This window comes from Manduca sexta, chromosome 26 (assembly GCF_014839805.1).
Source record: "Manduca sexta isolate Smith_Timp_Sample1 chromosome 26, JHU_Msex_v1.0, whole genome shotgun sequence".
Lineage (NCBI taxonomy): Eukaryota > Metazoa > Arthropoda > Insecta > Lepidoptera > Sphingidae > Manduca > Manduca sexta.
The window spans coordinates 14,462,723-14,487,841 of record NC_051140.1 but is presented as its reverse complement, the minus strand read 5'-3'; the positions used below and the strand labels follow the sequence as shown (position 1 = coordinate 14,487,841).

Here is a 25,119-nt window from a genome sequence, read left to right as displayed (position 1 = left end):
CTACACAGTGAGTTTAAAAATCGGTTAGTTTCAGCTTCGTATATCGTTTTGAATAAACCATTCCAATCTTAATATTTGATTCAATCCCGAGAATAAACCAAAAATAATAATTAATGTGTAAACATGAAAAAAATCTTTACTCTGATTGGTTCATTTTCGCTGTGGATCAAAAAAGCGATTGGCATAATTTGTTGAAATCAACGGTAAGTCACTCGCACATTTGTGACGTCATTGGCTTGCAGATTGCCTCTCTTTATATTTACCGTCGAGTACTGAAATTTTTTGTCTTAATGATAGTGTTTAAATTTTCAGTTTTTTTTTGCGTATAAGTTATAATCCAAAAGTGTATAAGAACAAACTTATGGATGATACTTATTAAAAATCAGTTGACAGATATCAGACTTGTTATCACAGCAATGCTCCGTCCTTAGATAAAAAAGTCTATAATTAAGGGGGTAACTATAAATAGAAAGGCATTTTAATTTGATATCCACATACATTAATAATATTAGTGCTCTGCTGTATAAGTTGAAATAAATATGTTTAACTAGGTTTGGTCTCGGCTTTGGTTGCGTTAAAAGCCTTTCCCGCTACATAAATCCCTTAATTACTGTACCGATCCGGAGCGCCATCTGTAAATGTCGATAAAAAATACAATTTCCCACAGGAGCAAGATATCGGTAGTAGCCTTTGTTAATCCAGTACATGCTCTATCCATCTGTTTCTGAATATATGTCTAACATTTGGACATTTTTACAAATTTTTACATCTATAATAATTACACGCTAAGAAGTAAGCTTAGTAAGATAAGATTAGAAGTAAGATGTCTGAAACGTACATTACATAACATTATAACGCCGAACCTTCTAAAATACAGGGTCATTTTGGCATTGCGTTACAAAACGAAACAACATTCTCGTCTTCTTGAAAATTACAGTTTAAAATAAGTTATTCGAACCGTAGGTGTAAAATGAAATAGTATAAGTTTTTAACGAAATAAATACTAATGAAAAACAATTTTAAATAAACTGTACGCTCTAATGCCATTAGTAGTGCTATAAGATAATTCGTCGCAGCGGCAACATCTCACCTTCAGTCATAAATCTCCATCCACCCACACATCTTATTCACACTAAACTACAAAATACAACAGAAATCAGAAAAGCAACACTACGATTTTTGTTGAAAATATTCCTTATTCATGGATGGATATTTGGCATAATGTTAGCTAATATTAAATACGAGTATTTAGTATAATTTATTAACACAATGTTAAAATGATCCTGTATATTATGTAAGTATGTAAATTGTAAACACAAAAGCATCGAAAATAATTATTGTATACAAAATGTTCTTTATTTTTATCAGCAGTCTCTACCTCAACGTAGGTGATAGGTCGCCATTACATGTACTTGCATGTTTTAGCATAGAATAACGCATTCAATTACAATCTAAACTTGTATGAGAAGATATATACTAACTCTCATTGCCATCGGACTGCGAGAATAGTCGACTAATTGGCATCTGAAGTCGTAGTGGCCCCACCAGCCGCTCATCAGGTACTGAAGAAATAACAAACATAATTAAACATCAAATCGTATGCTATTCAAATAAAAGTTTAATGACATGACATTTATAATTCTGATTTAATTTTCAATCAAATTTAATTATTCGCCAAGCATAGCTTTTGTTTTAAATACTAATAAAATAATTAACAACAGAAAAAAGTCAAAGCTTAGTAAATAATATTTACAAATTACAAAAAAATAATACCTCATAGAATATCCACGCGCTGAATATTGTCTGTGCCAGGTTATACACGACGAGAACTCTCCTGAGCTCGAAGGGTTTACGGTTCGCCATGAGACTGGGGCCGAGTTGTTTGGCGCAGAACGCGTAGGTCAAGCATATCGCGAGGGTAGGCCACGGCGATGACGTCATCGCCCAGTCCTTCACACGAGGATCTATAAACAGTACATTATGTTATTAAAATTATTTATCGCTTAAAATATCGCCCCTTTGGGAATAACTACATCGAACCATTACTAATATAGGCATATATAAAGATATTAAAACCTTAGCGAAAAAAAGTGGGGTTGACTGATATGTATAGTCAACGAACTGAAACAGGTAAGAATTATAAAAATATACATTTGCCTTGGTGTTATTAACGTTGCGTACAAAATAATTTTGGGTAAATCCCAAACAACTAAGATAATATCCGACAGCAATCATATTATAACTTAATGACGATATCACATTAAGTGCATTACGTTTGCTTCGGCCTGTCCATTCAGGATAACTGGTGTGGCTGTTCAATGTGAAACACCAGTCAACTATAAGCACCATTGGTTTCATTTCATACTCGACAATAATTACAATCCTTGATGTGTATTTGTGTATCATTTTCATTTAAAAATGAGATTTTATTGTGTATTACACCTTGAGCAAAATAAGTAAAATATGAAATTTTATTCAAGATTTTTCCTTTAATCTATAATAAAACCAGAAAGCCTATGAGGATGTAGGTTCAATTCCTAGAAGGGGTTGGTAGTAAAAATTGTGTTTTGTTGGAATTACAGTCTTATAACACTAAATGGAATGGTCTATATGATTTGCCATTAGGATTGGTTAATTATCTGCCGCGATTGGTAATTTTTCATTTGAACATGTTTAGATAGTCTGACGTATATTTCTGGCGCAGGAGTTAACTTTCACTGAGTGTGGAATAAACATTAACTACATAGGTACTTATAACACATTGCCTTGACGCATGAGTTTTATTATATCAGAAAATTAAAATTTTATAAAAATAAACACGGATATTGTATGCGTGATATTGCGTAATTTTTTGGCCAAGGTTGTGAGCGCTCTAGATTTTTATGTATAATATATGAACAACACTCTGAATATGTATGGATGGTTTATTCATACAGCAAGCGGTCACTGGGCCGTGAATGCAGTTGAATAAGTGCTATCGAGATCGGTCGACGAAGCGTCGAGGCAACTATGGCGTTCCGATTACACCAAAGAGGGGGGGATACGCTCGTGGAGTGCGAATCGTAGCGTAATTCTTATATAAGGTATTGAGCAAACTCTGTCACAACAATCTGCCTTCACGGCGCGTCGTTCATGAGAAAATAATAAAAATAATACGATACTTATTTACGTTAAGCGCATCACTACTTTATTTTTAATCCAATAATTACCTTAAAACTTTAATGGGAGGATGATACGATTATTTAGCTTTAATTATAATGAGAATCATTGTGAAAAAAAAATACCACAGTGATAATCTAGAGAAACAAAACTAAAATTGTCAAATTCCGAATGACATTTAAAACGAATAAAAATACTCACCGCCCCTGTTGTCCATCAGGTCTCTGTACCAATCGTATATGGTTTCCATCTTTGGATAGGTTGCTCTACCGACTAATTAAATCTGTAACAATACAATCAATACGTTTATCACATATTATGGTTTCACATTATAATTTATTATAATAGCACGTTTACGTGCAAACCGTTGAAAAGTATAGTTCGTTCAGTGTGCGTGTTTGGTAGTTGCCAACCGAAGCCAATTGCCATTATTTGACAACATTCGGGCGTGACATTAAAACTAATTAAACCACATAAATGTTTCATTTGGGGTGAATACTTTATTTGGGGCGGCAGATAAATAAATGTTACCTTAGTAATTCACAAAAATAATATAATCTTGTTACAAGATAAAACTGGACCAATTATCGGAGCATTAGTAATTTAGTACCATTCAAATAAGCACTATGAACATTTTATGCTGTTGACGTCAACGATATATTTTAATACGGTCGACAAAGACCAAGCTCATACGCTGTCGCCTAACACTCGTTAACACGTTTAAATACTTTTCGTTCGACGTAACTGGAGGCTAATGACCAGCTAGGTACATATACTGTATACCGAAGGTTGTGGTGATTTTAAGTGTTGTATCGTGATACGTGACAAATAACATTTTTATACAATTTCGACAGAAGTGAGACCAACTGAAGTCTTAACATAGGTATCACAATACAAAATTAATTCAGTGAATAAAAGTCAGTTTCAAAACAGGAGAATTATGGTTTACTTTGTTTGTAAAATTGAATTTAGTTTTCGTTTTTTGAAAGAATTAAGTGTATTTTGCAACATTTTTAATATTATAAATATCGATGCAATGATACAAAACTCATTAATCCTTCATTGTCGCTAATTGGTATGTACAGCTGTTGAAAAAAATATAGGTTAATTACGACACATTCTTTTACTAAACGTTGTATAAATAGAATGACAAAGCAAAACGCGATAAATTGATCGACCGAACACCAGATAATACAACTGCAAGACAGAGGCGTAGCTACCTTAGTGCTAAGGGCGCCATGGACACTTGCCAGTACTTATCGGGCTGAATTTGCGCAAATTTCAAAGGAACAACCACCCTGGGCCTTAGTTTGGGTTTCTTAGGTAACCATACGGTGAAAACTAATAAAGCATCTTATCTACCAAAAATCTGGGTCCTTTTTTTTTGCTGCCGCGTAGGTCCTCATGCCGAGGGTGCATCTTCATGTTTTGTAAAGCTTAAGCAGTTAACACTATTATATTCCAATAAAACTAAAATATTTTTTTGTGGTCGATGAATCCTGCCGGGTTCTGATTGTAAGCTTATTTATTAGTTATATATTATAGCACTCCATAATTAAATGGCAACCAAAATATAATGTCTGAGAACCCAAGCATACCGAAAAACTTTATGACGTTTTCCTAACATGCTTTGTCTAAGAGCAAATCCCCCAGTGGAAGTAGCGTCAGCCAGGCAGGCCGTCGTGATAACGGGGACAATTCCTTTAAGTAAGACTTGTAATAAGCATGCTGCAGCGACCACACCTTGCCAAGGAAAATAAGCAAAGGTGCATATTGATTTGTAATATTCTTTTCATGGTAATATTATGCAAAAGATCTCTACGTCATAGTTGAAATTAAAAAGACAAGCCAACAACTGTGACGCTTAGAAAGCTGACACTGTTGTGCAAATAGTTCTATTTATGAAAGCAATAGCGGATTTATAAGTTAATAACAGGGTATGGCGAACTTTGTTACGATATTATAATACCGTATTTCCTACAGGGTCCCGATGACAAAATGTAAAGTCAAACTTCAGGTCTGTATTTTTCAGCTGATTACAGGCATAATTCGCTGTCAATAATGACTTGTTAATTTTCAGATAACGCGAAGAATATTTAACGATTCATTTTCAATTTTAATATATTGATGTAAGCCAATGATATAAGCAGAGAGGCTTATCGGCTTATAATATAGAAGAGCCAACACAGTATCAAAGGAAATACATCATATTATAAAGCTATTTAGATATTATTTTAAAATATATATAGAAGCCGCCTGTGTTGATTACCGAGCATAAATCCTAATGCATTCATATCGTAATCTGTTATCGTAAATCGTAATATGTGTTACGATGTATTCCGTCATTCGCATCTTTATCGTAACGCCGGTATCGGCTCATCCCTCATCATGACACGATCGGATTACAATGTATTTATTATTGTAATTTCTACGAAATGTTTGACTTACATTATTTCTCTCAGAAGGATTAAGTTAAAATTGGTATTATATTTTATACGTTTGTTTTAAAGTTTGTGTTTTTTTTTATCTTCTGCAATGACTTGCACGCTAGACCTGAAAATCGAATTCTGAACGAGTCACTCCGGCAAGTGGTAGTAAGTGTGATATTTTAGAGTAGGTAGTAATAAAATATGTCGTGACGCACCTTCGTCACATTTTGAAGGCCGACGAACTAACAGACAAAAATGACATGTAACTACATTTCGCAAATGGGTATGAAATGCGCAATTTCAATGAGCACAATGGCGGAAGCCCGGGCACGTTAACACATTGCGGCACCGTCCTTAAAAACTAGCCGTTTGCAGATTTCGCATACGGAATGAGTGATTAAGGAGGAGTTTCCGCCACTTGCGTCACATGATACATCGCACGATGAGGAGAAAGGGGGACGATCCAATTCAACTAGCCGACCTGTTCGCACCGACGACACCCACCTGACATACTGATCCACACGTTTTACTACTCGTGACATAATTCAGTACTTATATTGCGCTTAAAGCTAACTAATTTAACCTAATTATTATTTAATAGGTAGATTTATGGCAATCATATTAATATAACCATCTTAGTCAGCTAAACTATTTTCATATACAATCGAGTTATCACGTTTGCATTTGATTATCACGTTGTTGTACGCTCGGAATTCCGATGAACCGTAGTCACGTACGTACGTCTTACGTTGTATTCTTAAGTTTTGTTTCCCTTAGAAAAATATTATCTTTGGAATATATTCCGTTTACATTAAGAACATAATATAATTAAGGGAAATGACACGCAAAGGCCGACAATATTATATCCAGCGTTTAATGTACACGCTGGATATTACGCTAAGGCAAGGTTAGGTGACGGCCATTGTAAAGCACGATTGTGGAATAAACAAATTAACGTACGCGCTGTCGACCTACGAGTCCGATCGAGCTCGCGGCTACAGAAACCGACAAGACGATACGGCATAGAACGAACTGCAAGCAGTACGTAATATACTTCTGTTACACAACCGTTTATCGTGCTAGACAACCTTGACCCGTTCTACACCACTAAATTCACTTACACTCACACTTGAACTGTCTACATCGTGCATACTTTCAATTAGAATGATTTGGACATTTGGAGTGTGTGTCTCACAAAATTTAAATTACTCAATTGCCTAAGAAAATTTAATAATAGTCTATAATGCTCTGTAATCTAAAACATTTCATAACTGAATAATAGTGGAAACTTGAAATTGACATCTATATGAAATAATTATAAACGATGAACGTTGATCGGTGATATTCAATCGTATACCAGGATAACATGGTCGGTTAGGTATGAAGGCAAAGTAACGTTTCGTCTCGAGTGTTCTATGAGGCAGTCACGACTTTCACTGGGCCCCGTTCGTAGTCCGCACTCCGCAGGCTTTTACGTAAGGGTGTTGCGCCAGAGTCTGCTGCGTCGCGGCCGCGCTCGCGCCCTGCGGAACCACTGACCCAGTGCCATAGTCGCGCCTCGGACCGAGAACACACCGTCCTCCAAATGCCACTGGGAAACACACCGCCGTTCAGAACCTCGCAGAATGTTCTTAATCGTTGCGTTAGTCTTGTTTACGTTGAATGTTATTATAGCGCAGTTTATATCTCCAAATAATTTAAGAAATGAACATTTAATATTTTACTGGGTTAATAGCATCTGCAATCAAATTGTTTTGCTTGTTAATTGTGACCGATATTTCAAAGTATCTACAATAATACTAGTTATACGTATTTCGTACTAAGTAAAACATACACGGTAAAACAAATTTACCTTATTTTACGTAAATCACACGCGAACAAAGTTCAGTGAAAAATAGCATGTTATCCATTCAGCATTACTCAAAGTAGATACGGATGATAACGGCACCGATAGCGTAAGTGATGTGAATCACAATAAGGTTACGATATTGCTGACAATGTGCCAGTGATAACAACTATGGATTTCTATAAAATTAATCGCATTAGAATACTTTTTGGGTTATTATATGAATAAAAAACTGTTACGTAATTATTTTGTTACGATATTAAGAAGGTTAATGGCTATAATAAAACCATAATTACCGTTTATACTTAGAATGATTGTGTATACATTATTATTGGAAATCATATTTCAAATATTATCTAGGCGAACCTGCACATGAAATTACTGATTTGATAGTGGACCGAAATATTTTCGGTAGGTACCTACCGTGGTCCATAACCCCTGGAGTAACCTCCAGTTTGTCATATAATTATGGAAAAAAGCAAACCTCCTTAGATTTTGGAAATGGTTCATTACTTATTCGAGACGCAACGCATATATTTAAAAAAATAATAATTAACAATATGACTTTGTTTAAATGCTCTAGGTTACGTGCATTTATTATAAAGCGTACCCTTGCAAAATTAAACAATCATTTAAAAATCACGGAGGTCATGATGTTAATAAAAACAATAATATGTTTCAGTTTCAGTGTCAAATTCCTAAAGGGCAATGTACTAATTTCTGAAACCTATACCTTTGTTTAAAATAATATTGGTGTAAAATCATGACTATGATCACTGCGTATGTTTTTTTTAAGTAAACAAGGATGCGAAAATAAACTATGTACTAAATTTTATAACCATAATGACCTTTTAATACCTGAAAATGAAATAAAAATATGATGAAGATATTTTTGATACGATAATTGACATAAAATTAAATCTCTTCTGATTATTAACAATTCGCAGCAAAACAAAAAGTATTTTTAATTGGGTTTGCGCCGGTCGAGATAAAACAGAACGTATCTTCTGAAAAACGTAGAGTATTGAAGAATCTAGAGCAACTGGACTTTAAAATAGCACAGTTACTCATAGTTTACCGATACCGATGAAATTATGATTATTTTATAGATTGTATAAATCTTCGGAACCCTATCGAAACACGTTCCGACATTACTGCGGTGCATTGTATTGTCAACCAAAAATAACACAATTAACAATGAATTATAATTTATGCATTTAACAGTTTTTTTAGGTACAGTGGAATTCGTTTATAATGACATCGTAGGGCATTGACAAACAAGTCATAATAAGCGGACGTCATACAAAGCGTCTTGTGGAAAAAAAAAAACAATTTTTATATCAAATACTTATCTTATATGGTCAATAGACAGTAATAATAAACGGATTCTACTGTACCTACTCTACAGCTTTACCCTGGCGGAGTAGGTAGAGACTTAAGTAATGTAACCACGGCTCCTCGTGTATATTATATTAATGTCGTAAGTCCTGATTTTCTGTGATGATCCTATTCTTATTGGGCACAGATTCTAGTATAGGAAGTCGAATGTGTGTTTTCGCACCGAAAAATATAAATTCGATTGCTTATTCTAGATATCAAACCTAGAACTTAACAGCCAAATTACATACTGACTAGACCATGTATTAAACCTGTCTAATCAGAAGAAACATTTACCTGTAGCAACTTTGAATTACAAAGTAGTAGTAGTATTGCATTGGACTGCACAACACTCAACATGAGATTTAAAAAATCTATTAGATGATCATACTTAGTGATTATACTGGCTATTTATCCTAATTTACCTATAAACAATTTTTTGTCGCTTAATTTAAGTAGGGTAATGTATTGACTAATGTGCTTTGAGGCAAGCACACAAGATAAGTAATGTAATTTTCACCAATGTCGCGATACTTATATTTTGGCACTTATTTGTTTCTAAATACAGTGTAGTTTGCAGTTGACGTCTGTTCCCGCAATAAAACACTGCCTATAGATTACAAGAATAATTAATCTAACTATTAGAGTATAACGTTCAGAGCCGGTGCACTAGTTCTAGCCGATAGTGCTTTCAAACAAACATTTAAGTAGGTTTTGTTTAATTGTGGAGACATTAGGCGGGGGCAAAATTTTATTAAAGTATAATATTTCACATACAGCTAAATGAAATAGAAAGAATTCAAAATTTGTGAGCAATATTAACCCGTCATGACTTGTCAAACAGCTACGCGTGTGACGGAAAAATAACCTTATTATGTAGTATATAAGGTTATAATCCCGTGACACACGCAAATGTCATGTAGCTGTCTTGGCTCGCCGGCGAGCCACGAGAGACCAAGAGTTAAGTATAGTTTTCGTGTTTAGCGAATCTAATTAGATAGGGTTTTGTTAAATTTTAAAATATCACAATAGCGTCAGTGGGTCGGTAGTTCCACAAAGGCTTTCCGGACTATAATGTGGATACACAGAAATTGTCTCTTTTTAATTTTGGTGATGGAATTCAAGAATAAAGTTTGTGTGTTGCAAGAGTAAGATTATTACATAGCAAATGGACTCTTCTAATTTGTGATTTGTTCCGTGTTTTCTTTCTATAACGACAGTAAAAAAGTAACTGCTATGCAAATAATAACAGCGACTAAGATCATTTGGTATCCTGTAGATTATATATACAGGTTAGGAAGATGGTATTCTAGAGTTTACATTTCTCTATGGAGTAAGCACTATCGGATACCTAAGTCTCCGATAGAGATCAAGTTGAAAAAATAAAATGTGTCAATTATCAAAATATCTAATTCAGCAGATACGTTTAAAATAAACTGTTTTGTCAGACATAATGTTTACTGTTCTTCAGTGATACAGATCGCAAGTTGCAAAAAATTATAGACTTGCAAAAAGAGACAAAACTATACTACAAACTATTCCCTTTAAATTGTTATAAAATGAATTATAATTATGTTATATTCATCAGGATATGTCAAATATTTATCGGGTGAGAAACACAACACTGAATAAATGTTACGTTTAATTTTTTTTCTACCCATCTTCTATCTGGTGTGGATAATTATTGGTTTGAAAATTCACGATGTAAAAGGATTTATAAAAATCTCCAAACATTCTGCGTACCAAACCAAACGTTCATGTATTGAAAAGGTCATTTTTTTGTTAGAAATATACATTTCATATTTCATATTCCTTTAGGGAATACTCCCTGATTACTTTGTCATTTCAATGATATTGGTGCATTTCATAGAATTTGGAATGTCTTCATTCATGTTTAAAAAAATGCCGTTCAGTAACGTTACAATAATCATAAACAAGTATGATTATCTTACTCTTTACTTTACATTAATCATAACCTTACTCTTTATAAATATAAAAATTCGATAGTTTGTAAAAGTGTTTGGATTTTCGTTAGGAGTGAAATCAGGAACAGCTGAATGCTGATGGAATGGACTTCATCTAATTTTGCCTGGATGTTATAACTGCTTTGCCTACTCCCGAAAAGGGAAAAACCTTGTTCTTTTGTAGGTATATATATAATCAAGCCAAATGTTTAACCCAAACTAGTTTTATTGTACCTACTTAGAATTCCAAATTATGTCCAGTTCTCACGATATTGTTAAACGTGTATTATGATGTCACATTATGAATCTAAAGTATATTCCTTGAATTGAACAAGGAAATAAGCATACTGAGACGTTTGCACGTACATAAAATAAGATATTATATGAGAATATCCTAAAAATAATCAAATATTCTATTGAGTTTGCGGTTTGGCGTTGGTAATTATATGCATTCAAATTGTAGCGATCAGCTAGTACAAAGGTCTTTTGTGCGTGCGTATACTCAGCCGAATCTGTGAGGATAAGGATACCTATTTCAATAAGCCGGAAATATAACACCATATTTAAATAACAATATACCTAAACACGCGAGCGGTGTTGATTACACAGGGAAAAATATACTAAACTGCTGGCTGCTAATTACTTCGTGAATGATTGACCTGATGTCGCGTGCAATAGTACAAGTTGTAAAATGTAGTATAGGTAATGAGTGTGACAAAATATATTCATTATTTTTTAAAACTAACATTTTACAAAAATATCATATGAATAATTTATAATTCGTGATAAAATTAGGTAAACTGTCATTTGTTCAGTGATTAGGCAATAAATTAGGTCATTCTCTAATTTTTAAATTCATAGTACATTTAAATATTCAGCGAATCTTCGCTTCGATAGACATAAAATTGCGTTGTCACGCGGATGTTTGATGTTACGCAAAGATATCGATATACAGCTACGATCAATCGATTACATCGCGCAAACTCTTCAACCTCATTATATCACTAAATGTTGTATTGTTGGCATTTGGTGACAATTCCGGTATAAACAATGGACACTATGCACTTATATCATTCAATACTATAATGCATAAACGATAATTGTGAGAGAATTATACATTATAGTATCTTTATCTTTCTTGTTCTAAACCTTTGTGGGGATAAACCGCATAATGTTTATTTACTTACGGACAATATGACTTTAAACAGCGCAGTGTCAAAGAAAATCAACAGTTCAGTCAGGAATCTTGCGACTACCCTTTATCCTTAAACAGAGGGTACTCCGGTGCCAGCCATAAAGTAAACAAAATAAATCTGCCTGTTACATAACAAATTTAGTTGACATTAAGGAACTTTATATTTAAACTAAATAAACAAACACATCACGCATTTATCCCCGAAGGGGGATTGCAGAGACGCAACCAGGGCAACCACTTTTCTCCAAGTGTATTCCGTCCCATGTGATAGTGGGCGAGCTTATCGCAATATCGGGCACGAATTTATTTTAACTATTGCATCGATATCCTGCATGAACCGTAACATGAAAATGTATTCAAGTTGCGTCAATGTTTTTGTGGTCTTTCTGTACGTTACATTATGTTCGTAACGTTTGTCCACATTGAAAAGTCATGTATGCTTGTGTTCGATTGAGCGACCTCGACCCAGAGAGACGGTACCGACTACCGACTACCAACCGAACAACACGCAATGGTCTCACGGCCCCCCAATTAACTATGAGATGATAAGATTTTTGCCCGAATTATATGACTAACGTTTATTAAAAAAAACATTGGAAATGGATAATCTGAGATTACGATTACGTGAAACCGTCATTTACGATTAAGTTTATTTTGCAAAATTGATAACTGTTTTAGTACATAATTAGATTCTTAAGTTTAGTTTGCAGCTTATTGAAGTATTTTGCAAAACTACATTTAAGGACTCATAATATTCGAAATTTATCATTTGCCAACAATAATGTAAAGGGGTAGACTTTATGTAAACTATATTTTTTTCTGAGCTGTCAAACATGTTCCGGAGCTATGAAGATTTAAGACAAAGTTATGAAGTAGGCAATATTTTTTTACCATATGAATAAAAAAGTTAGGAGAAAAACAGTGAATTGTATGGTTTCATTATCATTTAATTACAATCTCGCGCGTTTGTGTAATTTATCCACCTTTATTATAAATATACATTATTATAACAAAAGTTAGTGACTATGTTGTTACATTGCACATTGGTTCAAACAAGACCACTATTTACAAAACAATTAAGCTATAACTATTACACAGAAGGCTTAAATTAATATAATATGATATCTGTTGCAATTATCCATGCAATGGTAACACATAAATAAACTATTAAATATAATCGTAATGTTGACTTACATGTATATATAGGCTGAACGGAACTGACGTGTACTGACCAACGAAAGGATGAGACGGTCCTTTCTAAAGGAGCGTGCCTGTTAGGGACACAACGTGAATACAAATAAAAATGCAAACAGGTCGACTTTCGCGCGTTTTGTGGGTGTGTGGTGCGCTTGTGGTAGCGGCGCTGGTCGCAGGTGCTGCGTCCACCGGCGCGGCAAGCGGCGGACAGAGACTGACGGCGCGCGCGCCGGTCACCGCGCCATCCACTTGCAACCGCCTGCGTCACACCACCCGCGTCACCGACGAATCGCTCCTCTGTCCTCACCTCAAGTGGATTTGACAATCCATGCCATATCTTTGCGTATGGGAAAAACCGTGATTCTGATCTCAACTACATTATTTAATATTAGTTCATTACATTATTTAAGTTCATGATAATTCTCGGAGCTTTCTACTGCGCTGATATAAATTATTTATAAAACTTTAGTTAAAGAGTTATCACTAAGAATTATTTCGCAAATCCAACCCAACAATATTTGCTAAACAAAATATGTATAAAACGAGCAAATGTTGCTATACATTTAAGTGTAGAAATTTTCGTCTGTGTCTATTTTAAGTACAAAATACAACTCCGTAGCAGCTATACACGAATGAGTGGTTCACCCTTTATAACTAATTAAACGATAGTTCGCCAAAGCAAGTCAATCTGGTTTCTGGCTGGTAGTACTAAGATCATTATTAAATCAGGAAACAAAGTGCGGCCGAGTTCTTAGCATGCCTGTTGTCTCACTTAATTATAGTAATTTTTACCTTAAGCAAGGTAACACGTCACTAATTGCAAGTAAAATAGATTTATGAACTTGGTATTTCCTTTGATCCTGGTCCATGGCATTTCCACTTTAACATATAAATCGAAAGTCAACCAAAAAGGATTACACCGCACACACCACAATAAATCAACAAAACTTTTTGTACTGTCGCAAAACATTGCTCGCAGTGTTTCGTTACATCATATTACTTAATATTTTGCTTGCAGTCTGCTAGACTTTCAAGGTTTGTAGGATGAGACAGTATACAACACCTTAAAATAATCAATATCGATTTTTCGGTTGAATCTTACATAACATGTTACTTTCGTAGATATAAATAGTATGTAAGGATTTTTTTAGTCATTGCAAAGACAACTGAGCAACTACAGCGACGATTTTAAAAAGGAGTTTTCAGAAATGAATGCAATTTAATTCATAAAAATTGTAACGTTATTTTATCAATAGCAGCCATTAAGCACTAGGGGATTTAAAACATTAATATCCGCTTCATTCTAAAATCAACAGATATGATCAAAGCAGTATCAAAATGGCTCTATTCTTTACTGAAAGTATAACCTCTTAAAGGAGAGTGCCCAAATCTGGGACACACCTTGTACAATTATTCATATTTTAATAAACATTATTAGAAAATACTTTTAGTAATTTAAAAGGAAGCCTTTGCGGGGTTTGAACATGCCGATTTTAATACAACGTCAATCCCGTCAAATATTATTCACTTAAATAATTTGATAAATTATCTAAATATGTATATTTTATTTGTTAGAAATAGTTTTAGTTTTTTTCCAAATAAGACAATATTTGATTTTATTTTCGCCATTTTGAACGTTGTCGACAGCTGGATTTCTGTCAAAAGACTAGTATAGGGATAACGGTAAGTGACCGACGATGTTAAAACATCGATATTTCAGAAAGTATATATATTTTTTTATATTCATCACTAATAATAATAGATTTGCTTAAATAAAAGAGCAATACCGTATGGACCTGGCTTTTTACACAACAATTTAAAAGAATACAAAATTTTGATTTTATTATGATATTGTTGTTCATGTCCGATATTTGACAAAAAAAATATCATATAACATATTATTGGCAAAGAGATATAACAACGGCGTTGTTTGATTTCAATTTCGGATTATAGTCCATTATAATTATAATTAATTCGCATATCCTTAAGCGCAACTCTCATTTGTTCAAAAGTAACCTCAAAATATGTAATTGTACGAAAACCCTCATATAAGACAAGAAAGAGTCTTATTTTATTTGGACTACGTTATTCCTGTTCTTATATATGTAATTTTTACCATCATACAAAATTAAATTATGCGTGACGTACTGTTATATTCAGATGGGCATTTTTTTCATGTGTAAAATCAAACCCCAGAATCAATCCCCAGGATGAACCTGTTATTAGTATTAGCCAGATAAAAGCGGTTGTCATAATAATACACAGAGTATTAAAAATATTCGTTAAGTGAAAGTTATGGCATTTGGTTTCATACGCGGGGAAATTTTCGGAATTCAAGGCCGTTTTTACGACATGCCGAATGTTGCTTTGAACTTAATCTATTTGGAGCAAACAGTAGGTACTAGGTAATGCGTAATGGTAGTGATAAAATTATTATAGTTATATGTCCTATTTTTTTTATTGCACGAAATAAAACAATCTAATGTCTGCCTCGTTTTATTTTATCACACTTAAATTGTATTTCTCTTTTGTAACATAATAAATGCGTTTATTTGGATGTTTGTATTTTTGTTACAAATAAACGCATAAATAACTGAACACACTGGGATGCAGTTCCATCCTAACCTAAACAACCCTAGGATTTCTGTGGCAACTTTTTTTTATATTAGCTAATGATTGAATTCGCTCATAACGAGTATAGGCTCATTCACAGGTTCTAAGAATCGATTATTGATATAAAAAAGAAGTCAAATAACATATATACAAACAATTAAAGTTAAAAAGGAAATCAAATTCATCATTAAATAATTTTAAAATGAAAAATGGTGGGAGTGAATAATGTAACATTTATGTATTTCCTGTGAAATTTTGTAAATGCGCTCTTTTTGGATATTTATTTTCACAAACTACATTTTAACCTACAGGTTATATCATACATGATATGAAAACACTTTTGCCTTTGCGAAAGTTAAAAGAGACGAAACCAGAATAGACAACTGGGTACTTCCCGTAATATAATTTACGTATTTTAGTCATATTAAAATTAAAATCATTTTATTTCTTTTTCCGATAATTCAGTTTGTTCTAACCTCGGAATAAATTTTATTTAAGTGAAGATAAAAATTAGTTTTTACTCATGAATTGGTATTTTTCGCTCCAAAATGCGGTTACAATTTAATAAATCCTAGCCCACAAAAAGTGTTTTCTCTCTTTCCTACTTCACTCACTCATAGTAATTTTTTTTTAGTACACAAATAATGCCACCAATTAATCAAAAACTTTGCATATGACCATGATATTTTCTTGACTTTTACATATATTAATATACTTAACAATTGATATAGCAATGGAATCGTATTATGTTATGTAACATCCTCCAATATTCAATATATACGCAAAATGACTATATTGAATATGGTAACATTAAATTAACAAAAGATAAAATGTTCGTAGCCAAATAGGATAGGTATATGTAAATGGGCGGGGCGTCTGTTGACATTATGCTAATTGCCAAGGAAGTCGACGAAAATTTACGTAAATGATGTGACTGGCATCGCCAGTACATCTCACGGTAACGTCTACGTGTCAAGTAACCAGTTCAAGATCGTCATACGAACAGTTTTGACCAAATCCGAAACTAGAAGTTATTAGAACACTCGCACCTGAGACTTAGCGGTCAATAGCCTTATTATTGCGATGTTAATCTTTCTCCGATAAAACCAAAACGATAAAGGCGACTTTGTTATAAACGGAGAATTTTCACGAAAATTTAAAAAATAATGGAGGATTTTGAAATAAAACTATTATGCGGATTTTATCGTGGTTTTTATATTTTACAAATTTCCAAAATAGTTTCATTTCAATGTCTAATATTCACGTAAACATAAGATATAAAGGAGGATTTCTAAATTGTTAAAGATACTTGTACGTCGTAGTTTTTCATGGGAACTAATAATACTTAGATTAATGTGAACTATTTCAACCTCGTCGTGTTTGTAAAAATATTTAATACAAATTAATGATCAAAGTGGCACCTTTAAATCGAGGTTAATTTTTGACCACGAAATTAAATTTTCATTGATTTAATAATGCCGTTAACGTTGTTATTATTATTAGGACCAAGTGCTCTTTAAGAATTTTCCGGTATTCATTATATTATATATTTGCGTGTAAAATTAAAAATAATTACTTTCGGTACCTTAAATGTGTTCTTTATACCAAGATAATTTACATTTTGTTTAAATATTTTCCATTAATCGTTAATGCAAACTAGTAAAACCCGTCAAACAGGACAAGTTTTCCTTTTGTTTTATGCATTGCACAAACAAGACGTTTTCAATATCACTGGCAGCAATAGCTTCTTGAGCCAGGAGTGAGACTAGCTACATATATAATGTAATTCATTCTTGATGAAATTATTATTAACCAGTTAAATCTACTTAAGTATTCTGACAACCAAGTAGAATCTTTGTAAACACATCGATTTTCTTTTATTTTACGCATTCCCATTCGACCCACGATATATACTTTTTTAAATAATTATAAATAAGTACCTGCATCAGTTTAATGATTAAACCTCGATGTCTATATTTATAAAAATAAACCTATGGAAGTATGAAAATCATCGAACTGATGGCAGTTTAATGATTTTACTCGCGCAAATTTTTTCCGCATCCCTTGACCCTAAGTTCATTACTTTGATACATCGACCTCTCCACAGTAAAATATTTTTCGAGAATGATGATCGCTCTCCATCGCCTTATACCTACTTAATTTTATCGGAAGTATATAAATAACCTGTATTTCGTAAGGTCGACAAGACATCATGGTCTTATGAGGACAAAGCGTTGAACGTAAGCTTGGCAGATAAAAATACCACAAAATATTTACCTTTTATAAATATGTTGTTTTTGTACCGCCACGAGTTAATAAATAAACTCTTGTTCTTTTTATCGACCAAAATTAAATAAGTCTATTTATTTAATATCGTATACTTTACCATTATTTAACTTAGAATATGTAACGGGTTTTTGTTCAATGTCGGTTATTCTACTTTCGAGTCTAACATCCCTAACTTATCTACTTACATGTACTTATATTTAGTTAATTTACTAATGGGGCACAATATCTACATCATGGAAAAGAATCATAATATATTTGAAAAAACAAAATATACCAATTACGCATATTATGTTTACACTTCTAGAATTAAATCATTGAACACAGCTTAGTGTAATTATAATCGTTATATTTTGTAATCGTTCAAGACTAAAACTTGCCAAATGATTAATTAAAATAGACTTACCACAAACTGGGTTTTATATCACAGCGTGACGGTGGTCTGGACGAGAGGCGTATGTTTCTATGTTATCTGTAAATAATTTATGTTGTCATAAAATAGACCAAAAATACATATTTAATATACTATGTATGGTAGATCCCAGGAAACCCACTATTATAAAGCCTAGTTTAGGGTGCGTCAGGTAATGATAATTTGCCGCTGAAAGATGTGCAGTTATAACGGACTAGCTCTTACCTGTGGTTCCGCTCGCGAGAAAGAGTTTTCCCGGGATAAACTTATCCTATAGCACTTAGCAGTAATGTAGATTCCTATCAATGAAAAAAATCGTTCGGTTTACTAGTTCCTGAGATTAGCGCATTCAAACAAACAATCTCTTCAGCTTTATATATTCGTATAGGTTACACATGGTATTTATTATATTTGTAACTTAACCCGCTGATACATTATTATCAACTATGTATCAAAATTGTATCTATAACATATTTTTAACTGTTGGAATAAATAGTCATTAATTGACAAATTGTACGCAGTAAAAAAAAATTCAAATCACAATATTGTCACAAATAAAATACTAAAAATACGTGTTGCTTTCTCGGAATCTCGACACAATGGCAAATTCGCGGGCTGTATCCCCTCTTGAGATAAATATTTGCATGATCGCTCTGAAAAGTTTCTGTTTTGTTATTTTGGGAAGTTCCTCGTAATTCAAAATTTCCGTAAAACAAACCATCCTCGGAATATGGAATTATTAGCGCGAATATGGGACAAACAAATTATAATGTTACATATTTATTCAGACAAAGAAAATTTCATTCGCCACTTAATACAACTTCGATTATAGGTAATTACTATTACCCCTCGTCGCACATTATACACATTTTATACACAATATGTTGTACACAAAGTTGCACACTAATGTTACAAGTGTCGCAAGACGTCAGACAGTAAAAACTAACAAGTAACGAAAATAAAAAAAAAAACAAATACAGGGGACTCAAACAATGGAATTACGCAGATCTAGTTTAACGTGTTATGTGCGTTATCTTCCGCAAACTTGCACTTATAATAACAATCACGTTACGGGTTATTAAGATTTTTTTAGCTGTGGAATTTTACAAACTTTATAATAACTTTAACTAATATGCGACTTTTTATATTCGTGGCTTAAGTCCATATATTATACTGCTTATAGGCTGTAAAAAAGGAACTGACCTTAATTCAAGTAAAAACCTTTATTTAAGACTAGGCTTAATTTTCTTTTCAACCCTTCATTAATAATATGATATGTATTTTAAATACAACATATCATACGTTTTATAAAATCTGTAACACTAATTCAGTAGTCACGGAAATCAATACTATCCTTCGCTGCTTAATTTTGAATAGTTGATATTTTTGCAGTTGAAATCTTATTATTTCGCCGACTTAATATAAATTACACTGCAAAACAAATTTAGATGATTAATCAGTATGCCAGAGTGTAAATGACGGCTCTCAACACCAAACTCAAGTCTAATGATTTGACTCATTGTTAAAAATATCATTCATCATTGGGTTACCTTGTCACATTTGCCTTGTTATTGATTAAAATCAACAATACTGTATTTTTTTTAGGTATTGTTACTTCACCGCAATATTGGCTAATACTGATGGAAGAAAACTCAGTATTCAAGAAATAGCCCATAATCTATCGTGTCGCAGCATTTAGAATGGCCATAAGGGTAGAAGGATATCGGACAAGTATAATCACTAGTTAAGGTATAGAATATTTTTTAATATTACGACAACTGCTTTGGTAATATTAAAATAAGTAATAAACAAGTGGCTGTATAAAGCAATCTTTTGCAAGAGTTTTAGCGCAATAAACCTCTTACCTAACCACATATTTTTAAATTTTTAGTGTTCCAACATCTGACAGACTTGTAATGTGGATAATAAAATTCGGCTGTACACTAATCCTATGAAGTATTCCCGACACCCTTATCTAAATTTCACAACAACTTTGAAAAGATTTCGTCAAGTTTACCTGTATCTGTATCTAGTCCAGCATGTAGGGATTGCAGTCCAAGCACTCTTCCTATTAAAAAGTTACAGATGTTTTTGTCTACAGTATAAGTGTTATAACAGAGTCTGTGAGTTTGGATGTAGAAGTAACATTTTACACTAATAGAAAGCCAGATTATCCACAAGTGCAATGGGCCACTTTTATCCTGGAAATGGATTTTAACATAGGTATAGTAACAAGCAATAATCGAGTATAAATCTATTATTAGTGCTTTTTTTTAATCTTTGTTTAATGAGCATTGTCTTAAACATGCATTAACATTGCTTATCGTTTATAATGAATTATACATATCACGCCTATTTTTATTACATTTATCAATAAAATATAATGAATCATTGTATATTTTAGATTTATCAGTATTTAATGATTACAGCTTGCTTTCATAATTGGATTAAGTATGACACATGTTTACGATTTTTTGCCTAGATTTACTTTTTATTTTAGACAGTGGAATGTCAAATTGCGTTAAAAATTGAGTGCTAATTAATACTATTTTAGATCATACAAAGTCAAATTGCATTAAAAACCGAGTGCAAGTTATTACTGTAAGATTGTCACTACTACATATAAATTAAAGTATACAATTTTAAATTGTATCAATTTTCATTTTCATTTCCTTAGTTCAACATACAACAAAGAAGATACATATAATGTCAATTTTGATGTTATTTTTCATAATCTCTATGTTGTTTAATAAATGTCATATCTGAATTACTACCAAGAATGTGGCAATGCACCTATAATTCCTTAAGCATTGTGTTACCGATTTGCTTGAATGCTTGTTTTTGCAATTTAAAGAATGTTAATTTCGTATTGTGAGAATTCATCTATAATGGATAAACTACTAAACTGATTTTACTAATTCTTTTACCACTTTGTCTAAACTACAATACTTTATCTAAAACAAACACTGGCTAATAATATGTTATTTCAATTATAATAAGATCTCAACCTGACACAATGGTATTTGTAAACCAACAGAAATCTTTCAGAGCCGCAACCATTATCTATATAAATTTAATATTTGTAGCATGAATTGTTAGTAAGTAGTTATTGTTTTGAGGTTAGCTCTATATTCTATGTTAGGCAGCATTATATATATGACATTAAAAAACATTCAGATTTAAACAACTATTTGGTGCCAATTGGAAAACAAAACCAATATTTCCGATGTAGATTTGTGATTCACATGTGAAATTTGACAAGTTCACTTGTTTGAACTTTGCATGTTTTTAGGCACCATTAATTTGAGCAACATGCCAATTTATGTTTGAATGTTGGTTAGCTATTTAATTGCGCTTGGATCTAAATAAGAATAAATATAAGAAGTTATAGTCACTTAAGTGCTATTTGATCACATGACTAACATAAATTTGATGTTTGAAGATAGTTATTACAAAATAAATCATTGTAATATATTGGGTATTATATAGATTATATATTGCCTGCAATTATTTACACATATAATTAGTTATTTTTAATCTTCCTCAATGCTGTATTTAGTTTGTTTACAAATCATTGAAGGTGGCATTAATCTAGCCAATTTGCAAAATTTAAACATCCTAATAAAACTTGTTACGGGTAAATTGTCACCTTAATATACTGCTTTGACATCCCATTAATAAGAAGACAAAGTAGACTAATTTTAACAAGAATAAACTTGTTAAGCATAATAAATTAAAATTGAGTATTGTGTTCATGTGTTTTAAAAATCATAATATTATTGAAGGATATGTAAAAATGTTAACCTAAAACTTTTTCACCAGCAAAGTATATATTAGGAAACTATTTCTATTAGTTGTTTTTTTTATATATTTATTTTTACACTTTATATGCAGTGGACCTAATGCCAATAATATTTTCTACCCAACCTTAGGGTGGTGCATTGATAAACAAGGTAGAAGCATCTACAAATGGTGAAATAAATTATTTTATTTTATTTTATGCCTCTTATATTTGTAATACCATAGCATAAAGGCTTAATGAGCTATCATAAGTTTTATATTCCTGGGGCTTGGAGATAATCTGAAAGAAGGCAGTAATATTATAAATAAGGTGATAAACTACAATTAGTGTTTTAACTGGCAATACTTAGATATTTTTGTTAAGTTAGACTTATACTATATTCAGTTTAAATTTTTTAGCTATACACTACTAAATAGTTATAATTTATTTTAGTCTGCACTTTAAGTAATTAACTAGTATAAAGGCAAAAAGTTTTGGAATATAATCTAGTTTCATGTTTGTATTATTTATAGTATTCAGTTGTAATCTGTTTTGCGTATTAGTTTAATATATAAAATATTTTGAATACCTAATTTTTCTTTCATTTTGGAAAGGTCCTAGTTTTCAATAAATCTAATACGAGCTTTTAAAATTTAGCACAATATACAGATCTATGAATATGTGGCTGAAGATAGTTTAAATAAATTGTCATGTTCTTTTTATATATTAACCTTTAGAAACAATATTTCGTAAATAAAGTATTATACTAAACGGGAAAATTTTAGAGTTTTCTATGGATTTTTAAATCCATCTGGATCTACATGAAATAGGTAGTAAAGTATTACTTTAGATATATAATTAATTTTAATGATTATTAAGTATATAATCAAACCTATTTATAAATACGTGAATATAACCAATCTATTTCTAAATAAAATACAAAATAATTAAACCTAATTAAATTGGCAAAATTTTCTACGCCATGAACATTTTATTCAATAGATAGATACCTTATTTATATATAAATCATATTCTCTATTAGTGAATATTTTTTAAATAAATGGCGATTCAGTGGCATAAACTACGAAAATGTTATATTAATTTGTAAATTATAGTAAGATACCAGAACACTTACCTGTCTAGTTATAACATTATTTCATGAACACAACACGTAAAAATTTAGGAACCACAGGAGAAATCAAAATGAGTAATTAAATCCAGACACCGTCTGTTACTCCTAACTAGATCTAGTCTCGATTCGATGACTAATTTAGGTTATAAAAATAGCTGACAAAAATTATCGTAACGAAATATTCTATGTACACTTATTTCACTATTAACGTCATTCTTATGTCTAAATATAACAATTATGTTTCAATTATCTATCTAATTACAAAATTATAAACAGATTTCTAAATTAAAAATCCTAACGAACCTCTCGGCACCACCCACCTAGAGATGGGTGCACTAAGCTGGTTTATGGGTGTAGTCGATAACTAACTCTCGATTTCCAGAAATAGTCGATTTATAACTAAACAATTTGTTTGAATTATTTATTTACCTAGGTAAAAATATTTTAAAGTGATAGCTGAACAGACTTTTTAATATAGATAATATTATTCACTTTAAATTATTGCTCTGATATATATACAAGTGGCATCTGTTGTGGAATAGCAGAAAAAGTTTGTTATACTCGGTAACAGTAGTCTCTAGTATTATAGAAATATAAATACAGATGGCGTTGCGTGCTAGGTATGAATTAATTTTATCTTCAAGAAGCCGTTACACATTGGTTTCAGGATTCTGTAAATACTTAAAAGTTTTACCCACTTGCATTAGCAACAAAATTAGTTTATTTTTTAAAACGAGAATTATAATATTATAAAGGCTGTAACATTGGTTAATTAATTTGCTAAAGCCCTCTTAGAATCTATCCATCGAATAATAATAATATTACCTATACACAGAAAAATAAACTTAATAAATATTATTGCAATATATTATTCTCTATTTTCTTTAGGTATTTTGAATTATTTTTTTTATAGTTATTATGAATATTGTCTCATTAATTTATTAAAAAAAATCTACTAAAATTGTTAATTCTGTCGATTAATTCCTCCTAAAGTACATTATACTATAATTTGAAGCCATTATGTTATCTACCGAACAGTGTTGTTCGGTAGATTACATAATAATTAATTTTATAAAAGAAGTCATTTAATAAGAATTTATTTTCAAAACTGCATTTATTGCCACCCTTAACTCGCGCGTCACCAAGTAAGTAGAACGAATTGCTCAAGCCAGTATGGTCGGGGAGGGGCCTAATTATTAATTTTGATTTTGAATAACTGCACACTTTGTAATGGACATGGACCTATACATCAGGAAATATAATATTTGTTCAACAAATAAAATTAAATGCCGATGCTAAGACCTAATAAATTGACTTACTTAGTTAGAAGTTCATTCAATATAAATCTTTACCGTTGAACTCTACTGTTTTTAGCAGGACAAATACTATGTATTTGTTAATAATTAAATTTTAGTCACGCACTTGCTTAATGTGTATATTCATAGTTATTACTTTTATGATTCAATGTTCTATCGACTGCTACCTATTGGGTGAAGTAGGTGGGTACCTACATATAATATCAATAATATATGAGTAAATTATGTTTAATATTTCATTTATAAACTTCAGTGAATATTCGTATCCACGTTATATAACAATATGCAATAAATACTTACTATGTTGTATTCAGGAAAAAAAATGTTTTCCTGAAAGACAACAGGACTTACTTTTATGCAATATATATAAAAAAATACTATGAATGTATTTTGTAGTCGCATCATCGTATGA

At 31.9% G+C, this 25,119-nt stretch overlaps 1 protein-coding gene across 5 annotated transcripts in view; it reads right to left on the bottom strand.

The window, feature by feature from the left end:
* Positions 1–23,737, bottom strand: part of LOC115441100 (elongation of very long chain fatty acids protein) — a 36,712-nt gene extending 12,975 nt beyond the window's left edge. The window contains exons 1-6 of one of the 5 annotated variants that reach the window (XM_037443232.1): positions 23,395–23,722; positions 20,496–20,679; positions 18,473–18,538; positions 3,361–3,442; positions 1,774–1,964; positions 1,482–1,562 (exon numbers count right to left, since the gene is read on the bottom strand). In XM_037443232.1, coding sequence (XP_037299129.1) covers positions 1,482–1,562; positions 1,774–1,964; positions 3,361–3,409 — 321 coding nt within the window. In that variant the 5' untranslated portion in view covers positions 3,410–3,442; positions 18,473–18,538; positions 20,496–20,679; positions 23,395–23,722. Of the gene's footprint in view, positions 1–1,481; positions 1,563–1,773; positions 1,965–3,360; positions 3,443–13,164; positions 13,390–18,472; positions 18,539–18,703; positions 18,727–20,495; positions 20,680–23,394 lie in introns of those variants that run through there. The other 4 variants (XM_037443231.1, XM_037443233.1, XM_037443235.1 and 1 more) reach the window with 4 other exon arrangements.
* Positions 23,738–25,119: the final 1,382 nt, after the last annotated feature.